At 35.9% G+C, this 23,123-nt stretch overlaps 1 protein-coding gene across 3 annotated transcripts in view; it reads left to right on the forward strand.

Annotated features, from left to right (window-relative positions):
- Window positions 1–18,612, forward strand: part of cort (cortex) — a 616,404-nt gene extending 597,792 nt beyond the window's left edge. The window contains exon 7 of one of the 3 annotated variants that reach the window (XM_067787571.1): window positions 18,544–18,612. In XM_067787571.1, coding sequence (XP_067643672.1) covers window positions 18,544–18,572 — 29 coding nt within the window. In that variant the 3' untranslated portion in view covers window positions 18,573–18,612. Of the gene's footprint in view, window positions 1–2,184; window positions 2,531–9,060; window positions 9,324–18,543 lie in introns of those variants that run through there. The other 2 variants (XM_067787570.1, XM_067787568.1) reach the window with 2 other exon arrangements.
- Window positions 18,613–23,123: the final 4,511 nt, after the last annotated feature.

Below are 23,123 nucleotides of genomic sequence, written 5' to 3' on the forward strand. Positions count from 1 at the left end.
GTATATATGAGTGATACTTGCTCAAATTATTGCCTACTTTTGGGAGTATCTCAGATATATGCATCTGTTTGTGCGTTGCTCTCCGCTGCTTGTATGGACATATGTATAGACATAATGATTGATTTAATGATGTGCATAAAAGTCACTGCTTAGTTTTGGCTTAGAGATGATAGTATCCCTTAGTGTTGCTAATATTCGTCACAATATGTTCCGCTAAATTTGCTCAACGTGTTTATTCGTCTATCTGGCAGTTCTTTGAAATTTTAAAGTGTTGGTTATGAATAAACTTTTTCCTCTCAACAAACAATTTTTAAGGAAGTCCTTTTCCTTAAAATTTAAGGATAGTAATTTCATTTGACAGTTGGCTCAACTCGCCGTTCATAAATCAAAATTTCTATCACTTAATTGACGGAAACATGTTTGCAACGTATCAACAAAAATTGTGTTATCTGAAAGCGGCCATTATCATCAGCATATTTACCCGTGGTCTCGTCCGCAAGGAGAAAATAAAATATATGGGCTATTCACGTAAGCCTGCTTATCCCGGACGAATCCCGAAAACCATTCAGAAATGATCGCGAAAGGGTCTCCAAATGATCCCGGAATAGTCCCGAAATTACCCCTAGGCGATCCCGGACGGATCCCGGAAACCATCCAGAAACTATTTCGGAAGGGTCCCCAAATGATCCCGGAATAGTCCCGAAATAACTCCGAAGGTATCCCGTACGGATCCCGAAATCCATCCACAAATGATCCCGGAAAGGTCCCCAAATCATCCCGGAATAGTTCCGAAATTACCCCGACGGGATCAAGGATTGACCCAGAAATGATCTCGGAATAGTCGCCAAATGATCCTGAAATAGTCCAAAAAAATTAAATAAATTACCCCGACGGGATCCCGAAAACCATCCAGAAACGATCCGGGACCCTCCCCATATTATCAAGGAATAGTCGCGAAAAAGTACCGCAATGACAACGACGGGATCCCGGACGGATCCAAAAATTATCTTGTGAGTGTCCCAAAATAATCCTGAAACAGTCCAGAAAATCTCACGAAATGACTCCGACTGTATCCCGGACGGATAACGCAAATAATTCAGAAGTGTACAGGAAGAGTCCAAAATGATCCCGAAATGACCCCGACAGGATACGGGAAGGATACAGAAATGATCTCGGAAAGATACCAAAATGATCCTGTAATAGTCCATGAAAAGTTACGAAATTACCCCGATGGGATGCCGGAAGGATCCCAAAACCATCCAGAAACGGTCCCGCAAGGGTCACCAAATGATCCCGAAATAGTCTTGACACCTTCCGACATTAAAGGGGCATGAAATATGTATGGTAAACCGAAAATAATAATATTTTTCGCGATAAATATCCGGGGAGATAGAGTCCACTTTCCTTCCAGAATGTGGTGTGCTAATGGGAACATTAATTGGTCATAGGTCGACTCCATGTGCATCTGATGAGGCAGATAACTTTTTTGCTGATAAACATTTCATGGCAGAAACACAATCGAAGGGTTTGCCAAGCCACCAAATCAATTTAATGTTAGTTGTTCGCCCTTTTTCCAAAAAGGAAGAAAATATACTCCTAAAATTTAATTTTTACTCCAGCGTAGACGTTTACTCAGGTAACAGTTTTAAATACTGCGAACACTGGTATCGAAATATGAGAGAAATGTAATAAATAGAAAATTTTCAAAAACGCTACGTCATCAAACTTTTTTCAAATTCAATTACAAATACAAGAATTCCGGAATGCGTGATCTTGGCTCATTTGTTTATGTTTCACGTCAGTAATGATAAAATCTAGAAGCCTTTTTTAGGTAACCACTCTTTAATAATGCCATACATCGAACAATCCTAACGAAATTTGAGATAAGGACTGCTTTTAAGAAAAAGCCAAATAGAAATTCAATAAAATTTTTAAAATTGTGAGTGGAATCAATTTGCAATTTTGCAGAATTTTGATTCTTGGTATTATGTATGTAGATCTGAGGAAAATTCGTCAACGACCACTCCATTTTTTTTTTTTTTAAGTTTTAACCATCATAAAATTGGCAATAAATTTACGATGCTTAACTTCATTATTGACGTAGATACTATGTTATTGCCAAATCTCGAAAGTCTAAAGATATTTTTATTTTATACATATATGTATTTTCTTTTTTTATGAAAGCTGACGATGGCCGTTGGGATTTCAAAATTCTCGTTATGGCTTCATTAAATCGCGTTGTAGATTTGATAAATATTCCGGGAAGTGGTGCACGATTTGTTGTGTGGAGCCCTGATGGTACTAAACTGGCAACCTGTGGCAATGATGAAACTTTGACAATATGGAATTTCCGACCTGAGAATAAACCAAATCACTCCATCACAGAAACTCAAACAAAACCAAATTGTTCTTCTTGGAAATCAGAATTTGGCAAGGTGTTTGATTCATGCACTTGCCTTAAGTAATTTCTGTCTATTATGTCGATTTATTTATATTATTTTTTAGATACACATATTTATTTATCTTTAATATAAACACATTTAAAATGAAAACTATTTGTTTATTTCTCATTTTTTACGCCTATCACTAAAGTATAAAGAAGGAAACATCATAAGGAGTAATTGGCGCTTACCCACCTAAGCGATCATTGACGTTTCGTAACAAATAACGCTAGAAATCCCTGTTAGCAGCACCAGGAAAAGTCAAGTCTGCCTTCGCCTGCCTCGCCTCCGGAGAAATTTTTTCTTGACACTCCTAGAGCCATCTCATCTTCTCTCGATGATTCCGAACCATACATCAGGAGAGCTTTGATGAGCGACTTGTAGGGCGTAATTTGTGTTCGTAAAGATATGATATTATTTTTCAATTGGCTACTCAGTTCAAAGTAGCACGACTAGCAATAGTTATTTCCGTTTGATTCATTAGATGAAATTGTTTTCGCTATTAATATGGTTCCCAGATAGACGAAGTTATACACAGCCTCGAATGTATATCCGTCAAGGGGGTCATAATTGCCAGGTTGCGAATTTACCGATTATTTTTTGAATGACAGTAAGTACTTCGTCTTGTCCGCATTGAAAGCAAGACATCTTGTTTGCCTTTTTTCTAATCCGTAGAAGGCAGAACTCGCGGTGTTGTTGAGGCCAATAATGTCATTGGGCGCTGTCAGCAAACACGAATGTTGAGCAGTTGTTGAGTGATAACTTTCTGAACGCGCCTTTGAGTTGTTGTAGCAGTTCTTCGCCCCATCCACTACTCACATTTTCATCCTCTAACGGAAGCCCAATTAAATCTACAGTTTCAACAGGAATGTACCAGAGAGAGAGAGGTGTTCACTGGAGAGATTGCTTTCCTCTTCTGCGAGCACAGGGTATTTAATTTTAAGAACGGGGTTCGACGGCAGTTCCTGGTATAGAGGTCCGACGGCTTTTTGTGGATATCACTGAGGACGTTTTTGAGTTTTTCTTCTACATAGGGCTGAATTATCAGGTACCGTTATTTCTCATAACGTTTGCGGAGATTACTTCTTAAATCCCTGGAAGGCGGGAGTTCTTCAATCAAATGTCTGTTGGTATATTGAGGTCTCAGGGTACTCAACAGAAACTATTCAGCATTTTATTTCTTTCCCTAATTGGGAGTACTCTCGCCTCACTGTCTAGATGGTGTTCTGGGGACATAAGAAGACAGTCCCGCCCATACAGAGTGGGTCAGGACCTGTAGCCATTATCGTGCAGTCATTGGCGTAGGATACAATGGTAGTTCCTTCTGGTGGCGAAGGGAACCTCGAAAGAAGTGAAACAAAAGCGGGGATAGGACACCACATTGTGGCAACCTTTGTTCTGGGCTTAGATATTACGTTCCCGAATTTTACCGAACAAACACATGATTTTTGTCCACCTCTTGAGACTAGGAGGAAGAGGGAACCCTTCCAAGCCTTGCAGTTACGTGCGCTACGAGTACTGTTCTGGGGTGAGGCTTTTGATTCAATCCGAAATTTATCTGTGCGAAGCAGAAAAACGATGGTGCCGTCAAATGCATTAAATGTGAAAAGCAATGTTACATTGCACGTTATTGCAGTAGCTACCAACCCTAGTAGTTCCTACAATGTGGGTGGGCGTAAAGGCAGCGCGGAAAGAGATGAGCAAATCTCGAAGTCAACTCAATCGTTAAACTAAAGCGAGACAGCCAGAAGCGGCTACAGCTTGCTCCCGCAATTGAATGCCTCATAATCTTTGTGTCGCAAATTGGAAGGAAATAAACGTTTACTGACTGTGGGTGGGACTATTCGAAGAGTAAACTCTTTTAATCGCCATGTATGCTTACTTCGAATAATAATATTTATTCGAGTTTTTTATTATTTATTCGAATTGCTTTCTTTATTGCCATCACATTGTCGTAGCTTAGCTGAACTCCAAAGCGCCCGACTGTGGGACTGAGCGAATTTCGGTGACAATTCATTGCCAACCTCCTAATCTAGAGTGTTATGCGGACTGTGCCTATTGGATGATTTGTAACCAGTACTTTCAAAGATTTTAAATCCTCTTTGTTCAGACTCCTTCCATACACGCACTGTAGATTATCAATGTATCTATACGCCTCGATCAACGCTTACGATTTACTATTGCATCCTAAATGTACTTGTATGCAGAAATTATCCCGTGCATGCCACAAACGAGAGTTTTTCTTTCAACAAAGCGAAAAAAAGTAAAAAAATCGAAAAATCAAAATTACTTAAAAGTAATCAAAAACGCCTTTTTTATTACTTCTGATTATTAGAGATTTTTTTTAATAATCGTTAAAAATCATGATTTTGTTTGATTTTTTTCTAATGGTAATCAATTAGTAATTGTTTTTTTTGGAAAACAATTGAAATAATCATTGGCCATTAAAATAGGCGCCTTATTGATTGATTACTAATGCTAATTCCAATTTAACAGGTCTAGTACTAACAAATATAAGCAAGCGCAGAACATTGAACTGTACGCACAGTTTTGGTTTTGCCAGAGAGGATAGATATAATAAGAGGCATCAGTTCGACATTTTCAAGAAGTTTATATTAATATATATTGTGATTGTTGGAAAGAGGATGAATTGTTTAATTAATACAATCCCTTAAAACAAACAATTATACCTCATGAAAATGTGTTGAAGCAATTTAAAATTACCCCTCAGTTGGGACATTACAAATTAAACTTGCAAAAAGTACGAACTGACGTCTCTTATTATTTCTATCCTCTTTGGTTTTGCATAAACTATTATAATAGCATATATGCGCTTGATTACTGCCAGCAGATGTATGGGTACGTACATACCGTTCGTACGAATTCCATATCTTCATGTGCTGGCATATTCCGCCAGTACCCATGTAGGGATATACATCCCGATAATCGTAGATATCAAAGATACGGATCTTTTTTCTGCATATTCTGCCAGTAATCATGAAGATACATATCCTGATATACGTATATATCAGACGTACGGTTCTTTCCCTTTCTTATGCGTTTTGAGCAAGGCGAATCCATACCAGGTGGTGGCAAAGCGAATTCAACCAATTCGCCGTGCAGAAGAATGTCAAGTCAAAAGAAAATTTTCATTGATCTCGATTAACTCACATATTGTTGTACAAGGCTTTGTATGGAAAATTATCAAGAAGAAGCAATGAGCTGTTGGGATAACACGACCTCTACTGAATTCGCCTTGGCTTTGAGCTTAAATTTGCCCCTCAAAACGGTTTCCGTCTGCCGACCGCAGATTTAAGGGACCTGCGGCACCTTAGGAAGAAGTCGTTCGTCACTTCTAATTCAGCATCTACGCGGATCAGCAGCCACACTCCTCCAAGTAAGTAATTAACGCCAAACCTATTCAACATTAAATTTTTACCTTAGCCAAAAATTGCTTTGCAAATACATACATAGTGTTAACATTACAGCTATAATACGTTTGTATTGTGGTTCCCAATTCCATTCCACCGCTTTATGGAGGTGATCTTTTGGGAGCGGACGGTGCGCGCCATCCTCACGGATATGCGCACGCGACGGGCATCGACGTAATTCAGGATGGCATGATCCAGGACCGGGTGAGATGGAAGTTGTACGTCCTCTATTATGAGTATCCACAGGTGCGGGAGGTCTACCCCGTGAAACTCAAGGCGGCGCCGATAGCAGCGAAAGCGCCGAACTATGGCATTTCCAAACGGGCGGCCGAATTTATTGGGTCCCAGGAGGTTTTTCCTCCGCAGGCTGCGGCAAGCGGGGCCTCCTGGTCCCTTCCGATCAATAGCACGGCCAATGACGCCCCACCGTTCGCGGAAGTGCGGCTGCCGACGCGACGCTCAGCGACAGTTACCGTCTTCTCCGGAACGGTTCGGTTGACAGTGAATCGGCCCTGATCGGGGGTATGGGCCTCGTTTCCCCGTTTACCCTTGGATCAGGTTGTACTGCGCTTAGGCATGGACATCTGCGCATATAGTATGTAGTCACCGTCTTAGCATGTAAGATTCTTTATAAATATTATGAATTGTGAAAAATAAAGAAATAATTGAAGTGGATGGGGATGTTGCTTTGAAGCTGGGGGGCCCATGTGACTAAAGGGGTGGGAATGGCTCCTAGGTTCTAGGTTTGACGATTTTCCTCTAGAGACCGGGCTTCTTCGAGGTTTTAGTGGACTGTATTTGATGGTTCGACTTCTCCTAACGAATTTGTGAAGTGGAATTTCGATGAGGTGATTAATGAAGTGGAATTCCGCCACTAGCAAAAGCCGAGAAAGTTTATTGTTGTGTTGTTGTGAAGGTTTGATTTTCATTGCCGGATGGGAGCAAAACGAGTTTCATGAGGGGTTTTTGTCACTTGGCCCTTATAGGTCACACTACGGACTCATTCAGTCTATGTGAGGTCCTCATGGACCGACCATTCAACCTGGCCCTTAGAGGTCTTGATATTGACCTTTCGTACTCTGTCGTCGGGTCCGGAGTGTACCTTAATAACCCTTCACAATCGCCATTCGTTAAGTCGGATGTTGTCTTCTTTAACAACAACCAAATCCCCGACCTCAATGTTAGTCTTTGGAATTTTCCACTAGCGTCGGGTTATGGAGGATCAAGTAGGTTCCCAATTAGGAAATGTTCTCCAATTAGGAAATGTACTGGCGTTAGTGGTTCCAGATTTGCTGGATTGTTCGATGAGGGAGTTAGCGGTCGTGAGTTGAGGCAAGCCTCAATACTGCACAATAATGTAGCGAACTCCTCGAATGTATATTTATTATTAGAATCTATTTTGGTAAAGTGGCTTTAAAAACTTTTCCCTCCCGCTTCCCACAGTCCGCCAATGTGAGGAGCTGCGGCGGGAATAAAATTCCACGTTATTTCCTGATGGGAGTAGAAGGCGAGGGTCGGGCGTCGGATAAGTATGCCTTGAACTCTGCCCTTAGTGACGGAGGCGCTCCTAGAAAATTAGTTCCGTTGTCGGAATAAACGTTTTTCGGACAACCGCGTCGTGCAATAAATCTGGCAAAAGCTGCTAGGAAATACTGAGTGCTTAGATCCGTAGTAATTTTTAATTTCAATGGGTCGTGCAAAATTGGTGCCAGTATTCGTAAAAGTGCGAGAAAAGGAGGTTTGTTCCTTCGGAAGAATCCCCATGAGCTGCGTTTGTGCACGTTATCAGTAGATCGTTCTGAGACAGAAACGCCCAATATACGATAGGACCCTTTAGGCCCGAGGGAGGTCGGAGAACCTGTCTAAAGCATCTTCCTCAGCAGGACTGAGGACTGGTTTTTGCGATGTGTACTTATACCATTTTTTCCTCTATATTCGTGACATTAACTGTATCCTGAGTTGGCCATTCGGTCACATCTTGTTGTAGCCAAGAAGCGCCTTCCCACCACAGGAAATTGTTGACCAGTTCTTCGGCTGGTAAACCCCTGCTAGCGATGTCTGAGGGGTTCGAAGCTGTGTCCACATGACGCGAGGTCAATTATTTTTGTGATACGGTGAACTACGAAAGTTGACCACGAGCAAGGAGGATTTCGCATCCAAGCCAGAACAATAGTGGAATTCGTCCATAAGAAGGTTGGGTGTTGGCCTACGTTGAAATTATTATTAATTGCATCTAAAGTTTCTGCCAGTAACACTGCCCAGCAACCTAGGTAAGGAAACGGGTTTTACTGGCGCTACTCTAGACTTAGCAAGTAGCAAACCTACGAAGATTGTATCATCTATCTCAGCGCGAAGATAAATACAAGCTACATACGTTTTCTCCGAGGCGTCGCAGAACCCACATATATCTACTTTAGCGCTTGGAAAAAATGTACCCGCCGTGGCATACGTATTTCTTCAATATATCTGTAGATTTCCATTAAGTTCTGCCAACGCTCAAGGGAGACAGTTGATATATCCTCATCACCCTGTACCTTATAACCAGATGCCCTGCATTAAAATTTTTGCAACTACTACGAAGGGCGCTAACCAGCATATACGGTCGAATAATTTGGCGATAGCTGGAAGTATCAATCGCTTGTTAAAGCTAGCCTGTTCCTCGAAAGGGTTCGCTGTGAAATAAAAGTTATCCGAAAGAGCGTTCCATCGAATGCCAAATGCTTTGACCATTCTCCCGTCTTCGAAATCCAGGAAGTCTTCATTAAGGAGATGGGATCTTGGGATGCCCTGTAATACCTCGTCGCAATTGTCTGTCGATTTCAAGAGCGAAAATCCTGCATAGTCCATTACTGCGACTACTTCTTTCCTGGCTTTGATCGTTGCGTCGATGGTGTGTCCTCATGCTAGCACGTCATCCACGTACATGGTCCTCCTCAGTATGTCGGCTGCAATTGGGTATTCGCTTTCCACAACCTCTGCCAATTGAAGTAGAATCTTGATAACAAGTTAGGTGGCACAGTGACTGTCTTTAGCTCGTAGAGTTGCGTGGACTGTGAGGGGCCTGTTCGAAATACTATTCGTGTGGTCGGGATTTAAAAGGATTTGGCCGTACATTTTCTCAATGTCGCTTTGAAAACATACATAAAAAATTGCCATCGTAGTATTAAAATGGTTAATTCTCTTTGTAGGACTGGACCGGGGTGGAGGACGTTCTTGAGGCTAACTCCGTTTGATGTTGCTGAAGACGCATTAAAGGCAACACGAACTTTTGTTGTGAGACTTGTTGTGGGACTTGAAGAGGTACAATCCCCAGGTGTTTATGGTTTTTTATGTAAAATGTACAAAAGTAGTTTGTGCTGTTCTTTATCATTTGTTGTAGTATGCTCCTCGGTGATATGTTGTATTTTAATGTTAGTGTTTTTTTATGTCAGCATGTGTTTTTATAAGTTTTGTGTATCTAAATATTCAAACATTTTATTTTATATCTTTTATTTATTTTTTCTTTGTTAGCTTTCTTCTTTTTTTGTAAAAAAATAAATTAAATTTATTTAATTAATTTAATAAATTAAATTTATTTTTTTCCTCAAATAAATCTCCACGTTTCTCTTATATATATTTTTTTTTTATTTCTCAATTTTATTTTTCTTAAAATTTTATTTTTTCACTACCCTCAGGTTTAGCACTTGATGTTTGTAAATAAAATAAAAAAAATGTTTTTCACACCTTAATCTTTGTTTTATTTTTTATTTTTGGGTACACACGTTTGGGTGTATGTATATATGTAAGTATTTTTGTATGTTTCTTTTCCTGTTTCCTTTTTTTCGATTAAACACTTTTTTTGTATAAATTAAGTATTTTTATTTATGGTTTGTGACACTTTTTTGTTGATTTTGCATCCGTTCTTTGTAATATATATGTAGGTATTAAAACTATAATTTTTATTTATTTTTTTTTTTTTGTTTTTCCCGCTGGTTGCCATTTTAGCAAAAAAGGACTATGTCTAATTTCTCACCATGCACTTTATTTATGAACGTCCCCATTCATTTATTGAAATATATATATTTATTGTTTATTTACTTCACTTATTTAATTTAGATATAAAAAATACAATAACTAAAAAATGGAGAAAATAAAATTTGAGCGACGGCGGGCGGACGATAATTAGGCGAACGTTGCGTTTTCGTGGGTAGTTTTAATTATTGTAAATCTTACCAAGTAGCGCAACTGAAGCAAAAATTTAAAATACTGCTAATAAAATTGTCCGCAAATCTATTTTACGCATATTATTTTCAATTCACTTCAATGGAATTCTTACCACGAAAATTGCTCTATCAATAAAATATAGCAGAACAATGACATTTCAGATAATTTAGTCAAGACAATAAAAAGGGAAGTGTTGAATGTTCGGGCAAACACATTGTCATTAATTTTTGATGAAACAATGGACTTGTTTTAGTGGCTAGATATTTCGATCGGTAGGTATTCAGTTATTATACAGTTGAAACTTTTAAGACGCTCGATTATTAGTCTGAGTTCAAAACTGACACTTTCTGAATCTAAGCTCCGGTATGAAGTTTAAGCTGTGTGATAAAGTCATCAACTTGGAGCGTGCTGGCAGGGGCTTTGTGCATGTTAGCGTTAGCCGGGATCTTAGTTCGTCGGATGGGGAGTGGTTCTTGCCCGCTACCCTTTTTGCACGAAAATGACCACACAAAAGAATCATAGACATACATAAAAATTATTAGGAAAATGAAACCGTAGATTAACCAAAAGCAACCTGCCTGGCGGCCACCGTAGTGTGATGGTAGCGTGCTCCGCCTATCACACCGTATGCCCTGGGTTCGCACCCCGGGCAAAGCAACATCAAAATTTTATAAATAAGGTTTTTCAATTAGAAGAAAAATTGTATAAGCGGGGTCGCCCCTCGGCAGTGTTTGGCAAGCGCTCCGGGTGTATTTTTGCTATGAAAAGCTCTCAGTGAAAACTCATCTGCCTTGCAGATGCCGTTCGGAGTCGGCACAAAACATGTAGGTCCCGTCCGGCCAATATGTAGGGAAAATCAAGAGGAGCACGACGCAAATTGGAAGAGAAGCTCGGCCTTAGATCTCTTCGGAGGTTTTCGCGCCTTACATTTATTTATTTTTTAACCTAACGAAGTGACTTAAAATACCCATATATTTAAAGCCCACCGACACTAAGCGGAGTAGAGATTACGTCATTTAACCCCTGGGAGTTGCTCCTCCCCTCTTCCCTACCCAACCTTAGAGAGATAGGTTTTTCGCATCGCCAAACCCAACCAAACAACCGATCTAAGGCTGAATCATCAAACATAAACAAAACTCACTACCACATTATTTTAATTTCAAAACATACAATTCATTTATTTAATGTTTTTTTAAAAGAAAATGGCATAATTTACTTTAAATATTTACAAAACTCTGGACTTGTTAGGCAGCCCTCGTATCAAAGTAACACTAAAGTGAAAAGGCATAAACATACATATGGTTATCCCGTAAGAAAATGGGATAAAACTAATAATTAACTTAGCCTACTAATGATAATTGAAAGCTATTGATAATGTAGTGTAGAGACAAAATAAAAAAAAACTAACCTAGGAGAGCAGCTTGATTTTGCAAAATAACCTACAATGTCAATAACAAACGCTACGAAATCTCTGCTAATCGCAATACTCTCCTGCTGGCGCTGTTGAGTTGTTGGTGGGCTGTTAATCACTCTTGTGACCGACTAAGTTGATATGTATGCTAATATGAAGATAAATATGTACCAAAAGAAATCTCACTCACGGCTTTACAAAATTACAAATTATTCCGCTATTTTTATACTCAGCCTGCTTGCACACAGAGTATATTAAGTTTGATTGGATAACGGTTGGTTGTATACAGGTATAAAGAAATCGAGATAGATATAGACTTCCATATATCAAAATCATCAGTATCGAAAAAAAATTTGATTCAGCCGTGTCCATCCGTCCGTTAGCACGATAACTTGAGTAAATATTGAGATATCTTCACCAAAAACACGAGCTTATCTGGACCCAGAATAGAATGGTATTGAAAATGAGCGAAATCGGATGATAACCACGCCCACTTTATATATGTATAAGATTTTGGAAAAAACAAAAAAACTGATAATTTAGTAAATAATACACCTGGAATGTTGAAATTTGACATGTGGGCTGATATTGAGACTCTTGATAAAAGTTTGGATATATTTTTTAAAATGGGCGTGGCACCGCCCACTTGTGATAAAATCAATTTTACAAATATTAATCAAAAATCGTTAAACCTATCGTAACAAAATTCGACAGAGAGGTTGCCTTTACTATAGGGAATGCTTTGAAGAAAAATTAACGAAATCGGTTAAAGACCACGACCACTTTTATATAAAAGATTTTTGAAAGGGCCGTGGACGAATAAAATTAGCTATATCTTTGCAAAAAAAGAGCTTCATATCAATGGTATTTCACTTCCCAAGTGGATTTATAACAATAAATAGGAAAAACTTCAAATCTTAAAAAATGGGCCTGGCACCGCCCCTTTTATGACTAAGCAATTTTCTATGTTTCGGGAGCCATAACTCGAAGAAAAATTAACGGATCGTAATAAAATTGGGTACACAAATTTTCCCTATAGCAGGAAATATTTCTAGGAAAAATGGACTAGATCGGTTAAAGACCACGCCCACTTTTATATAAAAGATTTTTAAAAGGGTCGTAGACGAAAATAATAAGCTATATCTTAGCGAAAAAGAGCTTTGTATCAATAGAATTTTACTCTCTAAATTAAATTATAACATTAAATTGGAAAACACTAAAATTTTTGAAAATGGCAGGGGCACCGCCCCTATTATGACTAAGCAATTTTCTATGTTTCGGGAGCCATAACTCGAAGAAAAATTAACATATCGCAATAATGCGTACACATATTTTCCTTATAGCAGAAAATATTTCTAGTAAGCATGGACGGGATCGGTTAAAGACGACGGAAACTTAGATAAAAAACAAGTTTAAAAGGGTCGTAGACTAGAATAATAAGCTATAACTTAGCAAAAAATAGTTTTGAATCAATGATATTTCACTTATCAAGTTATATTGTTAGAGGAAATGGGGAGACATTGGGGCATATTCATAGTCTTGAGTTAGAGTATGCTTCACTTGGTACGGCACTAAAAAGATAGAGTACATTTCAAATCTAAGTATATTATAGTCAGTTTAGTGGCATGCTGTAACGAGAGCTTACTTTAGGCAAAATTCTATTACATAAAAAAAAATCTATTACGCAATGTTGTCAAATCACTCGTCTGGACGTTTGCTTGTTGTTATTCATTTCTTGCGCCTGATTGCTAAAAATGCAAAAAGTAAGCAATTTATTAATAAAAAATGTATTTTAACCTCGTTAATTAATTAAAATTTGTATTTTTTACTATAGAACAATAAAAGAACAAAACTGGAGTGACCGCGAGAAAGACTGCTTGCGGGAACTAATAAACTCCCACATAGATATTATAGAAAATTGACGAAATTTAATAAAAATTGCACTGCTATTTTTCTGTTCGCTGCTTTATATGTATATATACTCATATCTGCTTGGAAGAATGATTCCATTTAAGTATTTTGTAGTAATTAGTTTTATTATTCATTTAATACACAAATCCAGATACAAATACAATAGGAAGTGGTTACCACCAAATGATAGAACGGTTTTAACATGTAGTATATTTGAAATATTTAAATTGAATTACGTTTGTTATTCATATTAGAGAGATGGTTACAAGGACTTGATTCTGAATTTCACTTCGGTATCAGCTTGTTTTTCAAATGCAGGTACTTGGGTTCGAAGCTCGCCATCCGATGAAGAAGTGAAATTCAGAAACATGCCCTAGTAACCATCGCCGTGTGCATTTTTTGTCTAATACCAAAAAGAATACAAATTGTATTAAATAATGAGCTTTGCTCGCAAAACGAATTATGTTTTTTAGTATTTAAAGAAACCTTGTACCCTAAAACAAATGGATCAAATCGTTCTTTATATATTTTTGGTTTCTCATTAATCGCGCATCGTCAATAATTTCAAAATCTTTTTCGATTTCCTCAAAGTAAGACATTTTCACTCTTCTTGAATCAAAAATCCAGCTTAAATTACCGAATATACACGTAAATTGAAATTTCATTTCATTTGACAGATTTTAGTAATAGCTTTAGTATCAGCTTTTCGCCTTTCTAACTTTAGCGATGGCTCTAACCGATGAATCCGACTTTTTTGCGACTATGATAAAGATAAAGTGTACTTTTTATTGAAATATGCTCTAACTTTTTTAGTGCATACTTTAACTTGACTTGAATATGCCCCATTGTTTTTAAACGGGCGATGCCACGTGTTATGTGGAAAAGTAATTTATCTGAAATGAAATATACAATTGAAGCTCACGCTGAGTAAATAATGTTCGGTTACAACCGAACTTAGACACCTTAAAGGGTAAGTTATACTTACATAGCATAGCAGGGCACAGCAACATTGCTCTCAGAAACAATATCTGTTCAATGAGATTTGCGTGTACTTGATTACACTATGCAGTACATTGCATTGCATTGCATGGAAGTCTATTGAATTTTGATTTTCATGTATGTGCTATGCGCGCGACTCTCTCACTAATAATATTTTATATACCCAACAAGCACTGAAACCAAAAATCTCAAATATTTGAGATAAACATTGATTCTCAGTTTGATATTCAACATTATTTATCATTTGAAACAAAATATTTTCTCGACAAACGTCGATCTTCAACTTGAGAATAATTTGAGACATACTTGAAAATTTTTTTTCTCTCAAATGTTTGAGAAAACATTAATTCTCAGTTTGATATTTAGCATTATTAATCATTTGAAACTAAATATTCTCTCTCCTTTTTCTCAGACGTTGTTCTTCAACTTGAGAATGTTTTGAGATATACTTGCATTTCGTTCCATCCCTGAAATGTCAACATAGCAAAGATATCGAAATCTGTCGAATCGATGGATATTCGTCGATCTCTAATTTGCATACTTTAGTTGGAAATGTAAACAAGCGATTTTATTGAGCGAAGTTGGACATAAAGTAAAAAAATAAGGAAGTATTTATACATTTTAATAATATTAAGTGATATTGTACTACATTATGCATAAATCTAAACGAGTGAAAAGTGAAGTGAGGCAAATAATAAATTTGCTTACCGAAAGTGGCACAACAGAGGCACCAGGAATAATAGAAAGTTCAGGAATAGGCGCCAACTTGGGCGAAGATTCTTCTATTTCCAATAGTGTTATTTATGATCGAGGTGAGTTCGAAAGTGTCGATTGCGACTATTCGGAATCTGACATTGATACAGAAAGTGAAATGGAAAGTGTTATACGAGAAGAGCTAGCTGGATGGGCCGTCCATTTTAATATTTCCACTGATGTAACTAATGGTTTGTTAGGAATACTTCGGAAATATATTACTGGCATTCCAAAAGATGGCACGACATTGAAATGTACTCCCAAAATACCGCCAGTGTAAAAAATGGGTTCAGGAGAATATTTCCACTACGGTGTTGAAGATTCCCTTACAGATTCTTTAATGAGAAAATCGTTCATATATTCTGAAATCCACCTCAACATAAATATTGATGGCCTTCCACTAGCAAATTTAAATTATCTTTTTATTGCACCAATAAAGGCATCAAACTTTAATATATATTGTTGCGCCACTTTAGACTTTTCCAGTTATCGATTTGAGCATTCTGTAGATGAAATATTAAAAAAAGATGTTTTATTTCATAACTGTGAAAATAACGAATTCCTATTTTTACCACTTATTCGCTCATAGATGGATGTTAACAGGTTAGATGGATGTAAGGTTTTTGACTATTCATTGTTTATTTGAAATTGTTTAAACTAATAGTCTATTACAGTTAATTTTTCAGATTTGGATAATTTGAAGAGGAATAGTGATGCAAGACAAGACGATAGACGAATGGAAGAAAATAGACGAATGGAGATCAAATTTATCAAAGGGTAATATTTGTTTACTTATTTATTATAATTTTTTGAATTAATGTGCGATATGTTCAATTTGAATACCCAGTTTTTTTATATTTTTAGTCAGGTTTTTCATAACATTTTCGAGTATGCACTTTTTAGTATAACTTTAGTATACAAAGTTTAAATTTTGTCCTTACGTTGTATGGAATAAATGGAATACTCGAAAATATTGTGAAAAATTTGATTGAAAAGTTAAAACAATTTTGGAATGAAGAATTTTATCCTTACTCCAAATCAGTCAAACCGTGTATATATAATGATAAGCCTCCTTGAAAGTACTTTAGTTGGTATAGGACTTAAAAACCACCCTATGATTTTTTGTAACCTTGAATTTAATGCTAATTTTTGGGATTTTCATGAAATAATAACTTTTTTATAATATAATTTTAATTTTTTTATTCACGTATATATCAATATTAAATAATATAAAATGTATACATATTTGTTACAGTATATTTTAATACAATAGAAAGATGGTTGAAAAACTGGTATGTAATTAATTTTTTGCATTGATATACTTTTTTGAATTAACTGAATAAAGAAAATTTAAAAAATTTGTCAAAACTCATAAAAAAGAACTCTTATTATTGGGTATAACTGGGTATTTCTTTTACAGCATAGGTAAAACTGAAGAAACAATTAAATTAGAGTGATTGTATTCCATTTCGTTCCACTTTATTATCGTTTGAGAAAACTTTGAGAATCCAAAAACTTTTAATTTGAAAATAAAGAAAAATTCCAAATTAAAAATTAGCCTTTTAGCTTGAGAATGCTATCAACGGTTATTTTAAATGCATTTGAAAAATAACGTTTGAAATCTGAGAAATTGACTGATTCTCAAATGTATCTCAAACTGAGAATGGACAAAAATGTTTATTGGGTAAGTACCTACAAACTTTATTATAAGTATTCCATTACCCTCGATAATAACGTGAAGCTTGATACATCTTTAGGTGTTATTCTTTACAAAGACAATGAAAAATATGTTTTTTTTTGTTTCTTTAAATAATAACAGTTTCTAATATGAAAACCCGAATTGAGTTATTACAGCCTATGTGATTTATAGGAAAGAAAAACTTTCCCTTTATTGATAATCCAATGTTTTTTTCTGCACTTTGGTTTTTCTGTATTTTGCAATTATATAGCTTCCCAACGTATCTTCATGATATCTATAAAATTTTGCTTAAGCTCACTGGTCTCGTCGGCATCTCTGATTATAAGTATGAAGCCTATATAAATATCCATATATGTATATACATATATTTTCCTTCGCTCGCGAGTATGTAATCACTACTTTAGTTATTTAGGCTAAACTATCCAACCTAGTAAATTTTATCACTTTAACTTCTGACGGAAATTTGACTGTGAAAAAATTGTTGTTGCCACCAAGTCAATGAGTTATTGGTCCACGTGGATTAAAAGGTTAGGTGCACCAAGTTTTAGGCAGAAATAATAGCCGGTTCATCAGATCCCTAATTGCTTTAAAGGGTCATGTATTTTAAGCTGATATCGATTGTATCTCCAAGCCCTTCTTTTTGATTGATGACGCCCAGGAACCAATTTGTGCTAACAGTCGCTGAAGCTGGATACAGGAACGGTATATGATTTGCGAACCTCGCGATATTTATAAAGTTTTTACGTGATTGCAGAATATTATCCGCCGGCGATTATACACAAATATATTTCGCGAGATTACTTTATTTTAAGTTCGAAACATTGACCTGAACTTTTGCGTTTGCGATTCCGCGCGATAAAATTTTCATGTCTGCTTCCATCAATGCTCCAAGTAGAAAAAGGCCGATCTATAGCGGAAATTCCGTTTGACATCGCCCAACCGCCTTCAATTGACATATCAGCTGTTAATATTTCACCTCACTTGCAGATGTTTGTACAGGGTGGACAAGTCAGTACAAACAAATTTTAAGCAAAGCAAACTCAAAGTACCTACTCAGTAAGATCACAATACGTATATTTTTTAGTTCTACTGACTCGCACTCACAACTGTTAGGGAAAAAGTAAGCATCTATAAAAATAGCATTAACACGATTGCTAGCCTGTTCCTCGAAAGGGTTCGCTGTGAAATAAAATTTATCCGAAAGAGCGTTCCATCGAATGCCAAATGCTTTGACCATTCTCCCGTCTTCGAAATCCAGGAAGTCTTCATTAAGGAGATGGGATCTTGGGATGCCCTGTAATACCTCGTCGCAGTTGTCTGTCGATTTCAAGAGCGAAAATCCTGCATAGTCCATTACTACGACTACTTCTTTCCTGGCTTTGATCGTTGCGTCGATGGTGTGTCCTCATGCTAGCACGTCATCCACGTACATGGTCCTCCTCAGTATGTCGGCTGCAATTGGGTATTCGCTTTCCACAGCCTCTGCCAATTGAAGTAGAATCTTGATAACAAGGTAGGTGGCACAGTGACTGTCTTTAGCTCGTAGAGTTGCGTGGACTGTGAGGGGCCTGTTCGAAATACTATTCGCGTGGTCGGGATTTAAAGGGATTTGGCCGTACATTTTCTCAATGTCGCTTTGAAAACATACATAAAAAATTGCCATCGTAGTATTAAAATGGTTAATTCGCTTTGTAGGACTGGACCGGGGTGGAGGACGTTCTTGAGGCTAACTCCATTTGATGTTGCTGAAGACGCATTAAAGGCAACACGAACTTTTGTTGTGAGACTTGTTGTGGGACTTGAAGAGGTACTATCCCCAGATGTTCATGGTCTTTTTATGTAAAGTGTACAAAAGTAGTTTGTGCTGTTCTTTATGTTGTTGTTGAAGTGTGATCCTCTTTTGTTGTGAGACTTGTTGTGGGACTTGAAGAGGTACAATCCCCAGGTGTTTACGGTCTTTTTATGTAAAATGTACAAAAGTAGTTTCTGCTGTTCTTTATCATTTGTTGTAGTGTGCTCCTCGTTGATATGTTGTGTTTTAATGTTAGTGTTTTTTTATGTCAGCATGTTATAGTGTTAACTACTTTGTACTCTTTACTTTAATTTTTAAAATAATTTTAATTGAGTTTTCGTGTTAACTTAAAATTTTGAATAACTTCAAAAAAAGAAAATTCTAATTAGTTGGAAAATATCTAAACTCAAAAATAAACAAAAATAATATTTTATACTTCAAATAAATAACATAATATTTTTAAAAAATAAATATTTAAATATTTGGTTAACCACCAGATATCAACCGCCATCTTGCCAATATTAAATGCAAAACTTAAAATATAAAAGACACGTGTGGTTCAAGTTATCATGAATTGTTTAACGCAACTTAAAAATATATGAAGAAAAATGAAAACAATCCAGTGTAACTCGTAAACTAGAACATTTTATGCAATACACAAAATTGCAAACAACCAGTTATTTATGTACATACAACATTTTTAAGTGCACGAACTGATTTGCGATTTGCGAAAGCAAAAAAAATGTTAAAAGAAATCGATATACATAACTCAATAGACCTTCTAGTCACCAGACTGGCCAGACTTCCAACTACAATCAAAACGAAAATATTTATCAACAATCAAAATTTCTCGAATAACGTAAATGCCATTGCCAATCATCAATCAACTACTTATTAATTTTAATATTTTTTTATTAAATTTAATTTTATGTAAGTACAATTTTTATTTTAATATTAAATTAAATTAGTAAATATAGTGTTAACTACTTTGTACTCTTTACTTTAATTTTTAAAATAATTTTAATTGAGTTTTCGTGTTAACTTAAAATTTTGAATAACTTCAAAAAAAGAAAATTCTAATTAGTTGGAAAATATCTAAACTCAAAAATAAACAAAAATAATATTTTATACTTCAAATAAATAACATAATATTTTTAAAAAATAAATATTTAAATATTTGGTTAACCACCAGATATACATGTGTTTTTACAAGTTTTGTGTATCTAAATATTCAAACATTTTATTTTATATTTTTATTTATTTTTTCTTTGTTAGCTTTCTTCTTTTTTTGTAAAAAAATAAATTAAATTTATTTAATTACTTTAATAAATAAAATTTATTTCTTTCCTCAAATAAATCTCCACTTTTTTCTTATATATTTTTTTTTTGATTTCTCAATTTTATTTTTCTTAAAATTTTATTTTTTCACTACCCTCAGGTTTAGCACTTGATGTTTGTAAATAAAATAAAAAAAATGTTTTTCACACCTTAATCTTTGTTTTATTTTTTATTTTTGGGTACACACGTTTGGGTGTATGTATATATGTAAGTATTTTTGTATGTTTCTTTTCCTGTTTCCTTTTTTTCGATTAAACACTTTTTTTGTATAAATTAAGTATTTTTATTCATGGTTTGTGACACTTTTTTGTTGTTTTTGCATCCGTTCTTTGTAATATATATGTAGGTATTAAAACTATAATTTTTATTTATTTATTTTTTTTTTTTGTTTTTCCCGCTGGTTGCCATTTTAGCAAAAAAGGACTATGTCTAATTTCTCACAATGCACTTTATTTATGAACGTCCCCCTTCGTTTATTGAAATATATATATTGATTGTTTATTTACTTCACTTATTTAATTTAGATATAAAAAATACAATAACTAAAAAATGGAGAAAATAAAATTGGAGCGACGGCGGGCGGACGATAATTAGGCGAACGTTGCGTTTTCGTGGGTAGTTTTAATTATTGTAAATCTTACCAAGTAGCGCAACTGAAGCAAAAATTTAAAATACTGCTAATAAAAGTCCGCAAATCTATTTTACGCATATTATTTTCAATTCACTTCAATGGAATTCTTACCACGAAAATTGCTCTATCAATAAAATATAGCAGAACAATGACATTTCAGATAATTTAGTCAAGACAATAAAAAGGGAAGTGTTGAATGTTCGGGCAAACACATTGTCATTAATTTTTGATGAAACAACGGACTTGTTTTAGTGGCTAGATATTTCGATCGGTAGGTATTCAGTTATTATACAGTTGAAACTTTTAAGACGCTCGATTATTAGTCTGAGTTCAAAACCGACACTTTCTGAATCTAAGCTCCGGTATGAAGTTTAAGCTGTGTGATAAAGTCATCAACTTGGAGCGTGCTGGCAGGGCTTTGTGCATGTTAGCGTTAGCCGGGATCTTAGTTCGTCGGATCGGGAGTGGTTCTTGCCCGCTACCCTTTTTGCACGAAAATGACCACACAAAAGAATCATAGACATACATAAAAATTATTAGGAAAATGAAACCGTAGATTAACCAAAAGCAACCTACCTGGCGGCCACCGTAGTGTGCTGGTAGCGTGCTCCGCCTATCACACCGTATGCCCTGGGTTCGCAACCCGGGCAAAGCAACATCAAAATTTTATAAATAAGGTTTTTCAATTAGAAGAAAAATTATATAAGCGGGGTCGCCCCTCGGCAGTGTTTGGCAAGCGCTCCGGGTATATTTCTGCTATGAAAAGCTCTCAGTGAAAACTCATCTGCCTTGCAGATGCCGTTCGGAGTCGGCACAAAACATGTAGGTCCCGTCCGGCCAATATGTAGGGAAAATCAAGAGGAGCACGACGCAAACACGCCTTACATTTATTTATTTTTTAACCTACCGAAGTGACTTAAAATACCCATCTATTTAAAGCCCACCGACACTAAGCGGAGTAGAGATTACGTTATTTAACCCCTGGGAGTTGCTCCTCCCCTCTTCCCTACCCAACCTTAGAGATATAGGTTTTTCGCATCGCCAAACTCAACCAAACAACCGGTCTAAGGCTGAATCATCAAACATAAACAAAACTCACTACCACATTATTTTAATTTCAAAACATACAATTCATTTATTTAATGTTTTTTTAAAAGAAAATGGCATAATTTACTTTAAATATTTACAAAACTCTTGACTTGTTAGGCAGCCCTCGTATCAAAGTAACACTAAAGTGAAAAGGCATAAACATATGGTTATCCCGTAAGAAAATGGGATAAAACTAATAATTAACTTAGCCTACTAATGATAATTGAAAGCTATTGATAATGTATTGTAGAGACAAAATAAAAAAAAAACTAACCTAGGAGAGCAGCTTGATTTTGCAAAATAACCTACAATGTCAATAACAAACGCTACGAAATCTCTGCTAATCGCAATACTCTCCTGCTGGCGCTGTTGAGTTGTTGGTGGGCTGTTAATCACTCTTGTGACCGACTAAGTTGATATGTATGCTAATATGAAGATAAATATGTACCAAAAGAAATCTCACTCACGGCTTTACAAAATTACAAATTATTCCGCTATTTTTATACTCAGCCTGCTTGCACACAGAGTATATTAAGTTTGATTGAATAACGGTTGGTTGTACAGGTATAAAGAAATCGAGATAGATATAGACTTCCATATATCAAAATCATCAGTATCGAAAAAAAATTTGATTCAGCCATGTCCATCCGTCCGTTAGCACGATAACTTGAGTAAATATTGAGATATCTTCACCAAAAACACGAGCTTATCTGGACCCAGAATAGATTGGTATTGAAAATGAGCGAAATCGGATGATAACCACGCCCACTTTATATATGTATAAGATTTTGGAAAAAACAAAAAAACTGATAATTTAGTAAATAATACACCTGCAATGTTGAAATTTGACATGTGGACTGATATTGAGACTCTTGATAAAAGTTTGGATATATTTTTTAAAATGGGCGTGGCACCGCCCACTTGTGATAAAATCAATTTTACAAATATTAATCAAAAATCGTTAAACCTATCGTAACAAAATTAGGCAGAGAGGTTGCCTTTACTATAAGGAATGCTTTGAAGAAAAATTAACGAAATCGGTTAAAGACCACGACCACTTTTATATTAAAGATTTTTGAAAGGGCCGTGGACGAATAAAATAAGCTATATCTATGCAAAAAAAGAGCTTCATATCAATGGTATTTCACTTCCCAAGTGGATTTATAACAATAAATAGGAAAAACTTCAAATCTTAAAAAATGGGCCTGGCACCGCCCCTTTTATGACTAAGCAATTTTCTATGTTTCGGGAGCCATAACTCGAAGAAAAATTAACGGATCGTAATAAAATTGGGTACGCAAATTTTCCCTAGAGCAGGAAATATTTCTAGGAAAAATGGACGAGATCGGTTAAAGACCACGCCCACTTTTATATAAAAGATTTTTAAAAGGGTCGTAGACGAAAATAATAAGCTATATCTTAGCG

The sequence above is a fragment of the Eurosta solidaginis genome, chromosome 5 (assembly GCF_040869045.1).
Source record: "Eurosta solidaginis isolate ZX-2024a chromosome 5, ASM4086904v1, whole genome shotgun sequence".
NCBI lineage: Eukaryota > Metazoa > Arthropoda > Insecta > Diptera > Tephritidae > Eurosta > Eurosta solidaginis.